The sequence below is a fragment of the Seriola lalandi genome, unplaced genomic scaffold, assembly GCF_002814215.2.
Source record: "Seriola lalandi dorsalis isolate HSWRI2012SDOR001 ecotype SW California unplaced genomic scaffold, Sedor1 jcf7180002054983, whole genome shotgun sequence".
Lineage (NCBI taxonomy): Eukaryota > Metazoa > Chordata > Actinopteri > Carangiformes > Carangidae > Seriola > Seriola lalandi.
The window spans coordinates 359,901-377,640 of NW_019525532.1; the positions used below are offsets into that span (position 1 = coordinate 359,901).

Consider the following 17,740-nt stretch of genomic DNA (forward strand, 5'->3'; position numbering starts at 1 on the left):
TTCAGTTCTGCTCAAACCTACCAAATGTTTATTAGTTTTCAGGATTTTAACCCTTTAAATGCCAGTTTGAAGAAATGTTGCCTCGTTTTATTAAAAAAAAAAAAACAACACAGAATATGAGATATTTCCCACATAATACATGATGGAGGGATGTGACATTGTTTTATATCAGAGTCTTTTATATCAAGACATTTCTCAAAACCAGAATATGATCAGGGTGACCTTTGAACACTGGAAATAAATCATGTACTCATCCCAGCAGTTTCCCTGGAATTTTCTAGTTTATATTTATATTTAGTTCTTCATAAATTAGGCTAGTTGTTTTAGTTCCCCTGCAGTGATATAATACAGTAGCATATCGTAGTTCTAATAAAGGAGATAGTTTAACATACCTATCTGTAGTTCTTTTTGTATCGTATATTTTAGTTGCTTTACAGTGACTTTCTTCATCTCCTCCTCAGTTTCGCACAGGTCGATGATCTTTTCCTGCCCTCTGGGTCCATTTACTTTAATTTGGAATCCCATTTGCCAATAGCTAGTCTGACAGCGGTATGTATCGGATGATCAAATGTGTTTATTGAGGTACAAACCACTTTAACAGTTCACAAAAAGTCAGAGCTGAAAGGGGCGTACGCATCACCTTCGGGTTATCGTCAGTAAGAAACGATTTGCGTCACATAGCGGCTTATGATCACATGACTTTGTGAAATCACTACTGGCAGACGAAATTAGAATTACATTTTAATCCATCGGTATTTCATAGAAGACGGTGAACAGGCTGAGTCCAGATGGGTTGCGTGCTGTCAACTTTACTCCCGTGCTGCTGTTCTGACTCAGACGAAGATGATGATGAAGGAACTGCGCCAAGTGGCCCTCGGGGGAATTATACCGCCGGACAACAACGTGTGACAATTCAGCCAAGGTATCAAAACGCTGGACGACAGCAACAGGAGAAGTGTTACGATCCCAAGGACTCGACGCTTCGGTTCGTCAATAGAAAGGACGAGTTAGACTGTGAGTTGCAAACTCTCACATTTCGGTCTACTATGTGGTGACCTTGATACATACGGCCCATCACATATGCTGTATACAACTCTGACTTGTTTAGTCTAACTTTTTCATACTCCATAGGCTACTGTATTTTATTTTAATATCTCGGTTAATTACTCATGTTTGTCGCAGTTATTTATCTTCTTTTGCCTTCATTTTTATATTTATTTTTTATTCTATTGTGCTGAGACGCACCAAACATAATTTCGTTGTATCCCTTCAATGACGACTAAAGTGTCTTATATCTTATGTCTTAGTTTGTTGTGAAGACTTCAAGTCTCGCAGAGCACTGATGTCCTGTGGCCACGCTGTCACTCCCATGTCTCTCAGTGCGTGGTGTCGCCGATTGTTGGACAAGGTATTAATGACTTTATATAATCAGCCTCATCACGCATTCAAACTTTTCAGGCATTTCACTCATACGGTAGCCGACTCAGCGTGTGTTAAATGCATGCGGAACTGCAAGATTTATTTTGGTTATCAAACATTTTAATAACATTTCAATAAATATCGTAATCGTATTCGAAACTACCTGTTAATTTCTTAAATGGGAATTATTTTAGTGCAATAATCTTACACTTCAGTGATCATGTATAATTTATGAAGAGGTCGGTGAAGATTTGTTTGTTTCCATTTTCTTTTAGGAGGGTGCATGTAAATTCATCTGTGGCATGCATGGCTGTAATGTTGAGTGGCCATACGAGGAGGTTTGTAAAATGGCCCTTCTAACGCCCAGCGAGAGGGAATACTTTGAAAAGAAAATGTTTCTCAATGTCAAGAATCCAATGGGTGCTAAATCAGTAAGTAAATGCATTATTCACAAACTTCATTTACTGGTATTAAAAACAAATATAAATATTTTCTTTCTATTTACTTCATAACAGTGTCCTGGCTGCAAGTCTCTTGTGATGAGAGAGGATCACACAGACATGAGTGTCCAATGCACAGTGTGCACAGAAAACAAAGGAAGAACTTATGCCTTCTGCTGGCAGTGTTTGAGGGAATGTGAAGCTGGAATCCAACTACGAGACCGCTGTGAAAATGATGGCTGCGAAAACACCCAGTTAACAACACTGAGAATCTGCCCAGACATCACCTTTAGAGACGTGAGAGGGGTCACTGGCTGTCCCTCCATCCGTGCATGTCCCAAATGTGGTGAACTGGTAGAACATGACAACACGAATTGCAAAAATATCGTCTGTCCCAGATGTAAGGTGGAGTTTTGTTTTGTGTGTCTGAAGCGGACAGTACATTGTTTGAAAACAAGTAAGCATTACATACAATGTTCCAGTGGTGTTGCCCCCAGACAGACCTCTATACCTGCGTGGAACAGAAAATAATCTAATCCAGACTCTATGTGCATCAACTAAAGATTGTTGTAAAAATTCTAAAAATGTCTGATATAAAGCGTCCAATTGTAAATTAAATTTATATTGATTAAAGGGGTGATATGTTCATACATTTTTTTGTTTGAAATTCTAAATGATCAAAAGCTATAAACTATAGCTACATCTTGAAAGATCTTTGTCACAATCATTTTACCAATAATCAATAAGGAAGTGCCTGAGGTGACATGGAATTTTACAGGACGATCTTACAGTATGTAATTATGTCATTTTGCTTTCTATAATATCTTTATTCGATTCTTTATTCATTCATTTTTTTGGTCTTCTTTTATCATTGTGTTCTCTACTGCTCCTTTGTTTACTCTCCTAACATTGTTGTTTTTGTGTAAAATAAAAACAATTTGATAGGCTATATACTATTGGTTTGAAAAAATTATTTCTGTTTTACCAGTAATGCAAATACCTGTTAGGAGCAATGTTAGGGAAGTGAAGTCAGAAAGTATTACAGATCTTCTTAAAGTATATACCTACTGCTATAGGCAGCAAAGTCTGGTTTGCCTGAAGATCTAAAAATGAGGGTACAGAAATGATCTCCTGTCAGAGAAGAAAACTAAACCCTGGCATCTCTCCACTCTGGGGTTAAATAGATAAAATAAATGTAAAACAAACAGAATAAATGTCAAATGAGGACCAAGAATCCGCTCATGATGGCGCAGTAAGTAGCATTTTCTATGTTCAATAACTCATTGTCATATTAATTATGATATATTGGTGAAATGAAGCAAATAACCATTTACAGTGATGGAAAATGAATCTGATAAGTTACCATTAATTATAGGTCTCAAATAAATCTAATAGGAAAAAAACAAATTGACTTTGGCAGAGTAGACAATAGCATAAAATGTAAATAAGTGCAATTTTAAGTTGTTATTAAGTACAATACTTTAATAAATATAACCTTGCAGTACCCATAGTAATAGATGTTCAAAAATAGGTTAAAAAAATAGTAAGTTATGTACAGCAACAACTCTGTTGGTTTATACTGAAGATAAATATTGCATCTCACTGAAGTCTGGAATATTTTCATTTCAAAGAACTGAAATTACTGGATACATTTGGTGTTGCTGTTATTACTCACTACCAAGACAATGAGGACAACTCTCATTTCCATATAAGATCCAAAGTCATTTGAATAACGCACCTTTCAATTACTGGACAATGTTGCCACCTTTTGGTTGTTGTTATTAATTACAGTCCAGCAAAACCCTAACCTAAACCTCCATGTTTTGCAAATTTTGCACCTATGTAGGCGCATATTGACAATGTGCCCTTAAAATAATGGCGAAATATTGTGCCATTTACTTAAGACCAGGTTTTTGTTGGTCAATTTAAACAACTGGATATTTAAACAATGTGTGAACTGGATGGTAAAATGACAACTGCATCAGTCCGAAACTAGCAAAGACACTTGAATTGTTCTTTACACCAGTTGAAAGATAGAGCTCACACACTCCCTAGTCAGCTGCTTGGAAAAAAATAACAAAAGTTAAGTTAAGTACTTGCTGGTCTGGCTTCACAGTACATCTCAGACGTGCTGTTAGTTTACATTCCCAGCAGATTACAAGTTGGAAATCTCCTTGTGCCTGGAGCATCTTCAAAGTGTAGTAAGATGCTTTTAGCATCTATGCACCTAAAACAGTTTACCTGCTGATCTTAGACTCGCCCCATCAATGTTTTAAAACCAAACTAAAGACCTTCCATTTCCTAAATGCTGGAGGACGGTGCTTTTAAACCAGAAACACTTCATTCTGTTCCCCACCACCTGGTGATATATTGTCACTCCTGGTTCTTCAGCATTATTATGAAGTTACAGGTGATATACTGCTGTGGGTCCTTGGCTGTGTTAAATACAGTTGGACACACCAAAAAATATTCAGTTATATCTCAGAGCTGTAACTTTGAATATTTGACATGCTTCTTACTAATAACTTCCGTACAGTATATTATGTACTGTATAGAAGCACATAGAACCTAAAATAAACTTGGATTCATTCATTCATGGTGTTTTGCTTGGTATTAACTGAATAACACATTCATTAATCAAGGACAGAATTAGCCTAAATTGACTAACAGCAATAGGGATCAACCGTGAAATATTGGGAACCGATGCCAACACAAAACTACTGCTACATAAAGACATGGCTTTCAAGTTTCTATTATTTTTTATTATTTTGTCCAACCCATTTGTATCAACAAAGATGGGGTAAATAACAGAAACACCACCAGCATGTTAGTTATTAATGACAAATCCCTGAGTCGTCATCTGGAACATGGGTGAACAATGAGGGACTGGGTGATGCCCGGCGATGGGAACCATGAGTGGTAAGCTGGAGACAACAGTCCAGACCAAGCGATAGCTGCGCGGGAGACTTCTGCTCCTCGATGTGTTTCCTGGTTCTCTCTGTCTAAGTGTACAAGTGTGTACAAGACAGTTTGCTCAGTCACGTTACTCATTCACTTCACTCATTTACCTCTCATGCCAAGTTCGTCTAAGCTTTAAACCAGCTGACAACATTAACACATACTAGCAACACTCAGTAAAATTAGCTACTTCTACATTGAAAAAAAATGCTAATGCTATTATGGACAAATTAATGACACAGTACAAACAAACATACTTAATGACATTTGTTTATCCGTCTATAGCATTACTTAATCCGAAATAAACGACATGAACTCAAACAAAGTCACAAAGATAATGGAGTAAATGTTTTCTTACCTGATATTTTTGCAGGATATAAATTCACTTAACTTTTATTAGGTGACCAAACAGATTCTGTCCAACCTTTCCTAATATTCCAGTTCTCCATTAACAACCTACATCTCAAACTCGCTCAAAATAACAATTTGGCAGACCTAGTAGCAGTGAGGTGTGCCGTCGGCCAGCAGCAGCACTCCCACTCAACACTTATTCTCAAATTTGACCGGTGAGAGGCGCACACAGCTGTCAGTGGCCAGTTGCCTTGATGACAGTCAGATCAACCAATCATGTTCAAATGTTCACGATGAGACAGCCAATAGCATTTGTTTCAGTGTGGTAACATAGCAACAATAGGAAAATATGATTTTTTTGAAATATGAAAGAAATGTGTGTATTTAGTTGTATTTGTAGGTTATTTAATTTTGACCAATTAGGTCAAATATTGTTTTTGTAGGGTATGAATAAAAAATTAATAATGTATGGTAAAGTTTTATTGATAACTATGGGTTTACACAGACAAAAACACAGAGTACAGTATATAGAATACTATATTTTAGTGTTTGCAAAATGACCGAATATCTAGTTTATTGAAGAAGTTTCCCTGAGCTGAATGAATCAGGTGGCCACAGCAAATGAATTGGTCACTGTCAAATTTGTACTGTTTTCTTTTATGGTATATGGTGCATACACAAATACACAGCTTAGTAAAGTCTAGGCAGGAAGACAACAGCAAGAAGCACCTGGGTTCAGCTTCAACCCTGGTTCTTTCTTGCATGTGTTGCTTGCATGTTCTCCTTGTGTTTAATTAATCAAGGACTCTAAATTGTCCATAGGTTTGAATGTGTGTGAGTGTGCGTGATTGTGTGTTGTGTGATAAACCATTTTCCTGCTTTCCTTCCAGTACATGCTTGGATATGTTCCAGTACTTCAAACTTTTTTTGTTTGAAGTTTGAATGTTTGATGTAATGAAAAAAAAGTTTCCCACATTTGCATCCAGAATTACAAAGTTTGAATGTAAAAGTGCACATAAATGCAAAACTAATGATTTACCCCTAAAATTACAGAGAAAAACTTTTAATTGTTAGTATGGACATTAACCTTTTATAATAACAAGCTACATTTTTAATTACAGATAATTACTTCTTACATAGATTTGTATGTAATTTAAGAAAGCAGAAAAAACTGTATAAATAATACAGTAATTTTTCTTTACAAAAATGGGATATAAATGTAATTCATTATTATTGGCATAATGCTAAAAATAAAAGTTTGGCTGTTAATTCACGGATAATTTCTGTAATTTTACAGACTTTTGTACACAATTTAAAAAAACAGAAAACTACTGTAAAATAAGTTGTTTGTTTTTTTTACAGTGTGGATTTTCTGCTAAAACACCAGAGGGAGACACAGAAATAAAGCAAACTCACTGATTGACCTGAAGATTAGCGGATGAATAAACAGGATGAAGGGAGCAGTGGGCCTCTTCGATTAATAATTCTTTTCTTTTTCTATTTCTTTCACATTATATTTATTTTTCTAATTTAATAATGTAATAATAATAATAATAATAATGTAGTAACCTACACATAAACTAAAAGATATCTAGATATCTAGTCAAGTTTACATTTGAATTTTATTTCCTCCTACAATCTTTTGTTTGAAACCATTTTATATGTTACATCCAGTATTATTTATGTATCTCTGAACAATTCTTAAAAAGTATTCTTAAAAAATAAAATGTCAATACACTTCAACTGTATAAATTGCAAAATTGAAGAAAGTGAGAACAACAAGTGAAGTCATTAAAGTCCTTTTCGTTGCATTACTTTCTATTACAAACTGATGGAATAAATCCACACTTTTATCTGAAACAACCCTCTCTCTTTTTCATTTGCTTTTCGTTTCCTGTGGCAAGCAGGAAGTTATGTATTTTACATTAACGAAAAAACAGAAAAGGTGATCTGTTAAACAGACTGAACAAGACTAAACAAAGAGTGCTATCTACAGACAGTCAGAATAGACATATCTATCAAGTACAGTGCAGAATGGCTTAGCATCTATTAACAAGACGAGGTCCAAATCTAGCATCCGGCTGGACTGCGTATGGTAAATACAAAATTGAGGACATAGTTGAAATCTGTTGTGGAACCTGTAAACCAATGACATCATTGCGTCACAGTTTTATTCTGCCCAGTGTCAGCTGGTATCAGCTCTTTGTCTGTTGACTTCTCTCTTTCGCTCTGTGTCCACATATACAGTATTTAAATATAGCCCAATTCCCAATAAAGCTGTTCTCATGGGCCATTAAGAGTGACAACATTTTGTTGTATAACAGTAGCGCTGTCTATCAAAATCACCAAACACATAGATTAAAGACAACAGAAAAGAAGATTTTGGCTAAATTTACATACAAAATTATAGCTCAAGGAGAAAGTTAGAAGCAACAGAATATCTTTCTTCTACCTCCGTTTGGGTAATAAACGGCTGCTCCGCCTCTCTGCCACCGACTGAACAGAGTAGTAGAGTGTTGTGCCTTTGTTTTGTTTTTTTAAAGTCACTGAAGAGGTTGGACAAACTGTTAATCTAGCGACAAAGGCATCAAGTTGGCAATACTGCTTGTTTGCCCCAATTCGTTTTGAAAGGGCAGTGACTAATGGGAAAAATCCAACACTCGTCTGGCTGACCAATGGTGTAACTTGATCACTTAATGAGTCAGGTAATCAGTCATGGAGAATGGTGTTTATAGGTCTGGTCTTTATGGATGACCAGGGATGTCCCAGGAAAAGTAATAAAGCACTTCCTTAATTTCATATTTTAATATGAAAATAGAATTGTAAAAATAATTTATAAATGAACAATTAATCCATCAATAATAACAAAAACAGCATAAACACTCATTAAATGAACCTTTCAGAAATACATTTCTTAATTCATGAATAAATAATAAAATTTGAAAAACTATTTGAAAAGGCAATTTAAAACTGGGAATACATACATTCTTATTTTTAATGCCTATTAAAATATGAAATTAAAAAAATAGTTTATTACTTTTCCTGTGACATCTATTGTCCTCCAATGGCACTGCTCGTTGTGGGTCCACCAAAAAATAAGAGAATCTTGTGGATTACCCGAACATGCAGTGTTGCAAATTAACAATTTTCATCATCCTGGACAAAATGTGTACTTTGTGCTTGTTTTCTGTCCTTTTCTGTTTCCATGATCATTTCGTTTTTCAGTGATTTTGACTGTGAATTTGTTTAGATAGAAGATCAGTCTTTCAGGTTCAAACCTTTTAAGGCCTTTGAGAAACTGGTAATATCATCTCCCTCACCATTCCTTTTCTTAGCGACTTTCTCTTTTTGTTTTTTGCCTTTTTTTTTTTCCTCTCTTCCCACCTGTCTTGCCATGAACTTCTCCCACAATCTGTTTCTCCTGTCTCTGTTGCTGATTTTGTTGATGATGTGAAGTATAAGACTGAGCAGAGGTGACACCCTTTGTAGTACATGCTGCCTTCTTCCCGCCATCAGCTCCAGTTCTGTCTATCTTCTCATGTCTTTGTTTGCCACAATCTTCCTCTTTGGAAGTCAACGCGTCTCTGGTGTCTTGAGTCAAAGCGTCTGCAGCATGCACTGGGAAGGTAAACCAGAGAGAGAGATAAAATCAATTCTGACAGACTATCAGTGTCGCCCAATCATTCAAACCACACCACAGTAAGCTTAATGAAAAAGTTTGGCATCTTACTTTTCTTTTTCCTGTAGAAAAGAAGATAAGCACTCTGGGATCTGATGGGACAAATGTGCGAAGGCAAGGTCATTGTCATATTCAGCAAATGTATGGTGGGGAAAAAAAGACAAATTAAGTCTTACCTCTTCTTATTGTCATGCACCTGGAATGGCGGGTAACGAAGCTGTTGGTGAAAGGAATAACAGGTTTCCCCATTATTATCATTTTTTACCATCTACCACCTGACTGCACAACTAAGTGTTGAAGCACTGCTGCTTTGGGATCAATAACACTGAAGAAAAGGTGATTAGTCTTACCGGTGTGACAGTGGTATCATTGAAGTTATACCATCTCTCATCCTCCTGGGACTTGATTGTAGCAGTGTAATGTCCACCTCTCAGATCTCCAAAATGATCCACAAAGGCGTACAGGTCATACGTCTGACTCTGATCACCAGTGGAAAAATAGGACAGAAATCAGGAAGAGGAAATAAAAAATAATGAGTTGTGATAAAATAGTAAAATGTATATACAATATACCTCTGGTATCTGTAGGGTGTAGGGAACCTCCACACTGCAGTTTATCTTCACATGTTCCATGCGACGGTCGTCAAACTTAAATCTCTTCAGCAGCAGCGTCAGAACTTCTGGATGCTCGTTTATTACAAATTCCTAATTGAGACACACAAATACAATAAAATAAATTGCTAAGTTTGAGCAATAAAGTACAATAAATGCAAAAAAAAACAAAAAAACAATCATTGCAAGATGACACACTGAGTATATTTTTTTCTTTTACATTTGAAAAATGAAATCACTGTAGACTGGTTGGCCATAGAGAATTGTCACTACTGCATTTTTGAAAAGCTGAGCAACTGTATATCACTCATTCTAAGCTGTTTCATTTCTGTTAGTTGTTGTACTACTTTTAGCAGGGCAACCCACAATCCCACCCCTTGGTGAGTTGAGGAGGGGCAATCCACTCTCCATTTGGTATCCTCTTCATGCATAATACCTTTAGTAATGACAAGGTCATTAAAAGGAGCTCACTGCCAGGTGTAGCTAGTGTGCACCTTATGAATGTGATGATCCACTCAGAAGTACCCTCATCTACAGAGTTTAGTGCTCAGTAGGTAGAGTTATCATTAGCATTATCTATAGGATGCTAATAAGTAGGCAGAAAACGATAGAGTTTTAGTTTTAATTTGATTTGAGAGAGTCATGAGTTTTTCCCCATTAAATAGAAATATACATGAATGTAGGTGAAGTAAGTAACCAAAAATGTACAGCTGAGAAAGTTGATGGTTATGGGGTGGCTTATTGTAGTAGGGCTAGTTAAGTCAAGAGCTTGTTCTAGGCATGGGGGAATATGATCCCCTCACTTTTCTCTAGTCTGTGATTCTCTAATTTTTAAAGAAAATCTCCTTAAAAATGCCCTGTGATGAGGGTTGATAAATATATTGAAACTCTCATCTGGGTTGCCTGTAGTTGTGGGGTAGAGGTATTATCATACTCTCCACACAAAGTGTTTGCAAATGTTGTGAAACAGTATCTCTGTAAGTTTGTGTCTCATTTTGTTTGATGTGGGTACTCAGATTTGTGAATGTATGCAGGGATCTTAATGTGTACGCACTGAAAAAATCAGTGTAGATGGCATTTTATTAATGAGTCGAAATTTTAAGTAATTAGCTTCGAGTTCAAAATATGCCTCTTAATTGGCTGTCTTTTTCATGGGACGTTTGTCATTCTTCAATTCAACAAAGAAAAGTAAAAAAAAAAAATTGCAAACACTAGAATAAAGTTAATGGCTACTAGTGTGGCAGTACTACCTTAATGTAGGTCAGATCAATTTTACTCTGGACAGTTTACAGCAAAGCCAATCGCTCCCACGGACCTTGACTCTTTTTGTGGATTTGTATTGGACTGCTGACATTTCAGCTAAAAGCAAGCATGCTAACGCTGTAAACAAAAAGGACTGGAGACTCCGGCCAAACTAAACAAAGAAAGGAAGACAATGGGCCAACCATGCAGTGGGCCGTCGCGTCGAATGCACCGGCTTGACTTGCCCCCAACTCACAACTTTGCCCACATATGTCACCGTAGCTTGACCAAATTGACACTTTTTAAGTTAAATTAAGTGTGAGATTGGCATCACGCAGCCTTCAAAACACTGCAGGAAGCTGCTGAATGTGGTCATCCCACGAACTCGAATAGACCACAACGTCATCCAAATATGCTTCGCATCCTGACAAGCCCGACAAGACTGTTTACCAAGCACCAAAATGTAGCTGGCGCATTACCCACGCCAAATGGCATCACTGTGTACTGCAAGAAAGTGTCAGGGGTTGCAAAGCAGAGCGCTCCCGTGAGACGTGAAAGTTTTATAGACTGACCACATCCTCATTCTGGACATGAGTCAAATGCGGAAAATACTCATTAAGTTTGGATTTCAAAAATTTTCAACCGTCCTTGGACAACAGCACTGGACGGACCAACAACATCCTCAACATCAGACAAGGCTCGAGGGGTGTCTCCCTGGGATCAGCACTGGACAGCGCCGCGGCAAACTGAGCCTCATCAGTAAAATTCAGCACCGGACAGCGCCATAACAGTTTTGCCCTCTTCACAGACAGAAGACAAAGAGACAGATTCTCTGCCCAGGTAAGGCTTCAACATGTTAACATGACACAATCTACTTCACCGCCGACGTTCCGGAGTGGCAACTACAGTATTTAGTCCCGGTCACTCACTTTTTCCTTGCTACATAGGGGCCAGTGTAACGTGCCTCCGAAGCAGAACCGAGAATGGGCAACAATACCAATACTTTATCGCCCCATGTTCAATTGCCCCCTGACTCTCTGGGTGATATGGATAAAGAGGGTATGGTGGTATGATCTGATTTGGTTTACAAGAGACTTGGCACACATGACATGTTTTGCAGTACTGGCGCACGTCCAGTTTTAATCCTGGCCAGAAAGAAACATCGCTGGAAACTGTCATAAATTTTTATTAACGCCTAAATGGCCAGCAAGTGGATTATCGTGTGCCAATTTGAAGATTTCATGCCGGTGCATTTTTGGGACTACAATTTCTGTCACAACACCCCAATCATACGGTGGCCCTGAAGGGCAAATGACACCAACAAAAAGGAAAACACAATAACATTAACAAAAACACAACAACAAAAAGGAAACACAACGACACTAACAAAAACACAACGACAAAAAGGAAAACACAACATTAACAAAAACACAACAACAAAAAGGAAACACAACGACATTAACAAAAACACAACGACATTAACAAAAACACGACAAAAAGGAAAACACAACAACATTAACAAAAAACGACATTAACAAAAACACAACAAAAAGGAAACACAATGACATTAACAAAAACACAATGACAAAAAGGAAAACACAACGACATTAACAAAAACACAACAACAAAAAGGAAACACAACGACATTAACAAAAACACAACGACATTAACAAAACACAACAAAAAGGAAAACACAACAACAAAAAGGAAACACAACGACACTAACAAAAACACAACGACAAAAAGGAAACACAACGACATTAACAAAAACACGACAAAAAGGAAAACACAACAACATTAACAAAAACACAACAAAAAGGAAACACAACGACATTAACAAAAACACAACGACAAAAAGGAAAACACAACAACAAAAAGGAAACACAATGACATTAACAAAAACAACGACATTAAAGAAACACAACGACATTAATTACTAACAGAAAGGGTAGGTACCTGCTATGACAAGGATCATTGGTGATTGGACGAAAGCACATCCGTTTGTTTAACAGGTATTTTCAAGGCTGCTTTATGCCATACCAGGTAGTTTACGGCTCGGGCGGACTTCATTTAGAAGAGTGACAAAGATGTATTGCCCTCATTGTGGCAATGTATGTCAATATGGCTCGTCTCACCTGTGCGAGTGGGGAATAATTCTTTCTCCTAAACAACCCTGCTTCTCGTAACCGTGTCTTAAGAGTGCGAACACTCATTGTGATGTAGTGAAAGGTGGACAGCATGTCAACTATCACCTCATATGTATGCCCCGCATCAAAATAATGCCTGATAACTTCTTCTTCTGTAGTAGCCATGTTTGCATCCGTGCCGTGAACTACCTGGTATGGCGTAAAGCAGACTTCCCCACCTTTTAAACAGACGGACGTGCTTTCGTCCAATCACCAATGATCATTGTCATAGCAGGTACCCCCCCCCCCCAACTACCTAAACCAAACTAAACCTAAACAGTACAAATAACGAATAACAGGACTACTGGTCATCTCCAGCCCAAATTAATGCAACAAACTAAAATAACAAAGCCCCACAGCACCTAAACGTGCGTGGAAGAAAGAACCCTGCTTGGGGAAGGAAAAGATGACAAAGAACCCTCACCACAGGTACCGCTGTCCACGTGTGTGTGTGTGTGTGTGTGTGTGTGTGCCTCCTCTGTCTCTGCACTCTCTGCCCCTCCCTCTCCCCCTGAGTGCTGATTGCACCCAGATGTGCACCTGGCAGAGGGAGGAGGGAGACAGAAGAGTAACAGAGAGAGAGAGAGGACAGGACACCACACAGCAAGGGCACACGTAACAACTGGTGTTAACTACCAGTCATCTGTACCTGTTCAACTGTTTTAAAAACTAAAGCGACCAGCGATGTGATGCTGGAATGAAGCTTCGCCCCCGCTCAGCTTGGGGATATTCTTTTCTTTTTTTTTCTGTCTGTCCATCTCTGCTGGAGTGTGGGACTGTAACATTACAGCTGTGCCCACAGACACGCATGACAAATTTGTTAGGAGAAATATGCAATTGGATCAGTCAAGATAACTTTCAGTGTGACAAACATCCGTATAAGGCCAGTATATTGTTTCTCTTCAAGTGCCCTTAATTTTTAAACAATGCATTATTTTTGTCACTCCGGAGCTTTTTGTTACAAATGACTATATTTAAAATATAAAACCAGTTTGTATTTTATATGATTGTCTTTCTACACAGATCCATGATTAAATATTTTAAATGAATTAAAATTATATTCTGTTTATTGCAACTATTTTTAAGTCAAAGTCATCACTAATGCATCAGAAAACAATGTGGATGTGATCATCTGTTTATATATATGTGGCCTGAACATTGTGATTAAAACACTTGTTTGGAAATGTGCTGTGTCTCATTTGTTTGTAAGGAACCTATTGTGATATAATGATGAAGTAATGAAGGAACTACTCAATAACAACTCTGTTTGAATTATCAATAACAAACTGTAAAAACAACCACAATATGCAGGTGGATTATTTTACTTTACAGTTTTATTGTAATGTGCCGCCTAATTACCCTCTAAGGAAGTCTAATTTGTGTTGCTGTGGGAAATAAAGATGCAATGTGCTGGCAGCTTCCAAAGCCTAATGTTTGTGACATATGGAAGTAGAAACTATAACTACCTACAACCTTCATGGATATATCAGATATGACATTGTGTTCTATGTCTCATTAGACTATGATCTTGGAAAATGGTGTCTAATAGCATATAAAGGTTTTTCTATTTGGTTTCTAATTAGAGTATAATTTGGTGTAATAGTGTATTGTTTATTCTGGATCTAATATGCAATTATAGGCAGTTTCTCTTTGCAGCATAATTTAGGTGTAACCTATGGTGTCTAAATATGGTATAACTATGTTTGTTTACTGTCTAATAAAGAACATATTATTTAAAGTTTTGTCTAATTTGATACAGAGTACGGCTTGTTACGTCTTATTAGTACACCATAAAATAAAGTGCAACCAAATCCCTTATTGGTAGGACTTCCTTGAATAACTTAACATGTGTTTGTGATACTATCACACAAGGAACACAGGAAGATGCATGTTATAAGAAGAAAAACTAATAATCTGTCCTGTGACAGATTTTTTGTTTTGTTTATTTTTGTCTTGAAGGGACAGAAGTGCGAAGTCACACATCTTTAAATGGTTGCAGAGTGTCAGGTCTTCCCTATATGAACCTGTCTGAGGGCAGATGCCAAAGAAGAAAGTGAGAAGAAAAGAAAGGAGATGCCAATGCATGCAAGTTGTTGTGTGGCAGAGAGCAAAGAGATCTCTTGGTGAGACTGTGATGAATGATGTATCATTACTGAAGCATTTTTATTGAGTTTATATCTGCATTTGCATGTTAAGGTAAACTAACTGAAACCAATGCTGAGCTGTGAGCTGACAGTGTTCAGCTCATGACATGTCACAAAGTGAGTCAAGCTTACTGGGGTTTAGATAAGACCTGCACCCTCTCTTATTCACGTTTTCCTGTATATATTGTGGCTGATCTATGGATGGTATAGCTGTAAGGCTTAGAGATAATTAATTCCCCTAGATGCAACAAGAAATAACATCACCAGTTTTACTTGTGCCATAACAATAAGATTATTGCAAAATGTGATATGCAGTACAACACTGCATTGTCATATAATCACCTCAACATGTGTTTTAGTATCATTAAATTTAACAATATAAACTCATAATGCTATCACTATATATAAAGTTTATTTTATACAAATAAAAAAGAAGTTATTCATAACTTACATTAGTCGCATCAGATTTTGCAGCACACTCGTCACAGTATATCTGATTCGATCCACTGACAGCCAACGCTGTGAAATACTTGGAAATGCCCTCCACCTGAAAAACACATTGAATGTCTCTTGTTCCTGAGATTTGCTATTGCAGAAAAACCTGAGCAGGTTATTTTCACACAATTCTCTACATAGTTTTCAAAGAGAAAATTTTTAAACAAATTTCACTTGCCCCAAACAATGATGTCATGCCAACATTTACATGAGCCATTCTGCCTTAATTCATCTCAAATCTGACTCATCCCCCAGGTGTATTTAAAACATACTCTGAGAAAGGGTTCAAGTAGTTTCATTTTTGGTTTGACAGAATTGCAAAGTTTTCACACATTGATCCATGCCTTTCATAAACAGATACTGCAAGTCTCGCTGAATACATAAAATATTTTCCACAATTTGACATCTCATGTGAATGGTGTGAATTGATCATGGCATAATTAGTATAAATTATATCTCCTGGCAAAAAATGAATGTATTAAAGATAGGAACATATCTGTCCTTACCACAGTGTAGGTCTTTTCCTGAGATTTCACCAATTCAAGAGGCAGACTCCAAAATGGACCATTAGTGACTGACTTGTTAGAACATGAAGAGCAGGTGTTCTCGTGTGTCAGCCGTCCTTGGAATATCTTCAAGAACAACAAATAGAGACGGATAGAACAGTGTTTCATTTGACATAATGTAAAGATCCTTAGGTTTTAGAAATAAATGTTATGTTTATTATTAAGTCTATACGTTTGATGCGTGAGCACAGGTCAGATAAGTCAGAATCTTCTCAAAGCACTCAGCAGCATCATGTTGTTCATGCACTGTGGAAGAAAAAGAAATCAAACGTGTTTTTCTTTCTGTGGATGGTAAAATGACCATTTTGACCTTTCTGACTCATCTGCCTCTTTTAAAGGTAAAATATCAACTCTGGATTACTGACTCTAAAACAATCGTACAATTAGTGTATTTAATGAAACTGGCAACTTAGCTGGTAAACTGGGACAATTTCCCAAAGAATAAGTTCAACCATTCAACATGAAGGGAATGTTTACTGTACCTTTTTTGATGCACAATATCTTTGTGATATCCAGTGTGTTTGTTTTGCCTGTCCTCAGTTTATCAAACAATCTTTTAAGACGACGATCCATACAATCATTGTCACAGCTGTAGCTGGAAGTGAACACATGGGGGCCATGAGTGATACAGAAGTGCGCTGTAATCTTTACTGAGTTGAAATAAAGGTAAACATTATATATGGTTGAGATTTTGTAACAAACCTTTCCACAGCCTCTCTGAAGTCTTTGGTCATGAACAGCACCTGCAGCACACTGTTCAAGTAACACGTTGCTCCTTGGTTCAACAAGCCATGGTACTTTGCAAGATGTCTACCTGTTGGTAGCACGTATTTAATAATGAATATGAATTGCAGAGTGTCTTAATACTGTCGCTGTTGATGATAAACTGAGCGAACAGCGCGAATATCTCACCCCCTTTCTGACGGGAGGAACTCATTTCGATCCCTTTAATTTTCAGTACACGTAGAGATCCTCCACTGAAACAGATGCTCTAAAGATATACACAGTGGATCAGAAGAGGACATATGCAAAAGCAGGACAGACGGAAAAAGATTATGTGCTTACCTTCACAATTGGAAAGTTATGTTTGCATTGTTGTATTGGATAAGTAACGGCAAACAATGAACAGGCTGTCTGCTTTGAAAGTAAACGTCGAGAGAACTTTCTTTTTCGCTTGATGCCACGCCCACTGATGACGCATGTCAGCACGTCAGCCCTAAATGTTCAGATAGGGGATAGAAAATATGATTTCACTACACCTGGAAAGATGTAAGCTGAAAACATTTATTTTTCTTTGTGTGTCTAATTCTTTGGCGAAACATCACTGACAGAATAAACTGTTTAAACTATTAAAGGGTTACTTTCATTTTCACTTTACGCTACAGTTATGAATTAACTAGAGTTATGAATTAAGTAGAACAAGAAGAACAAGACTGGTAAACGTAGTCTCCTGGTGCTTCATGCTGTTGATACCATGAATGCAGCACTGATGTGAATCACAGCACATTAACTGCAGTGCATTTTAATGTAGCCTACATATTCAACTATAACTACGTCCAACATCAAAACATTTCAGATCTTGCCTAGACAAAAAGAAAGTTTTGATTCTGCGTCATCAGGAGGATGTTTCAGAAGAAACTAACTTGTGA

The 17,740-nt window shown here is 37.2% G+C and overlaps 2 protein-coding genes and 1 long non-coding RNA gene across 3 annotated transcripts in view; 1 reads left to right on the forward strand and 2 right to left on the reverse strand.

The window, feature by feature from the left end:
* The window catches only part of LOC147817244 (uncharacterized), a 3,187-nt gene extending 2,638 nt beyond the window's left edge, over nt 1-549 (reverse strand). Inside the window, exon 1 of the long non-coding RNA XR_015436536.1 lies at nt 393-549. This is a non-coding gene — a long non-coding RNA (uncharacterized LOC147817244). The remainder of the gene's footprint in view (nt 1-392) is intronic.
* A 212-nt stretch (nt 550-761) lies between these two features.
* Nucleotides 762-2,810, forward strand: LOC111647170 (uncharacterized). The gene is made up of 4 exons (XM_023396781.2): nt 762-1,014; nt 1,308-1,408; nt 1,695-1,850; nt 1,935-2,810. The coding sequence occupies exons 1-4, from the start codon at nt 789-791 to the stop codon at nt 2,388-2,390; spliced, it is 939 nt and encodes a 312-aa protein (XP_023252549.1). The 5' UTR covers nt 762-788; the 3' UTR covers nt 2,391-2,810.
* Nucleotides 2,811-5,630: 2,820 nt separating this feature from the next.
* LOC111647241 (uncharacterized) lies at nt 5,631-17,303 on the reverse strand. The gene is made up of 12 exons (XM_023396865.2): nt 17,157-17,303; nt 17,004-17,082; nt 16,794-16,905; nt 16,574-16,686; nt 16,264-16,337; nt 16,032-16,157; nt 15,482-15,577; nt 9,420-9,551; nt 9,198-9,326; nt 9,024-9,064; nt 8,899-8,939; nt 5,631-8,786 (listed from the first exon to the last, which is right to left on the reverse strand). The coding sequence occupies exons 2-12, from the start codon at nt 17,026-17,028 to the stop codon at nt 8,500-8,502; spliced, it is 1,176 nt and encodes a 391-aa protein (XP_023252633.1). The 5' UTR covers nt 17,029-17,082; nt 17,157-17,303; the 3' UTR covers nt 5,631-8,499.
* Nucleotides 17,304-17,740: the final 437 nt, after the last annotated feature.

Excerpts from the sequence above, each read along its gene's own strand:
- LOC111647170 (XM_023396781.2), top strand. The coding sequence starts at position 789 with ATGGGTTGCGTGCTGTCAACTTTACTCCCGTGCTGCTGTTCTGACTCA. Across the intron at positions 1,015-1,307 it reads TAGAAAGGACGAGTTAGACT|TTTGTTGTGAAGACTTCAAG; the intron begins GTGAGTTGCAAA and ends CTTATGTCTTAG. Across the intron at positions 1,409-1,694 it reads GTCGCCGATTGTTGGACAAG|GAGGGTGCATGTAAATTCAT; the intron begins GTATTAATGACT and ends ATTTTCTTTTAG.
- LOC111647241 (XM_023396865.2), bottom strand. The coding sequence starts at position 17,028 with ATGAGTTCCTCCCGTCAGAAAGGGG. Across the intron at positions 16,906-17,003 it reads TTCCTCCCGTCAGAAAGGGG|GTAGACATCTTGCAAAGTAC; the intron begins GTGAGATATTCG and ends TGCTACCAACAG. Across the intron at positions 16,158-16,263 it reads CCTGTGCTCACGCATCAAAC|ATATTCCAAGGACGGCTGAC; the intron begins GTATAGACTTAA and ends TTGTTCTTGAAG.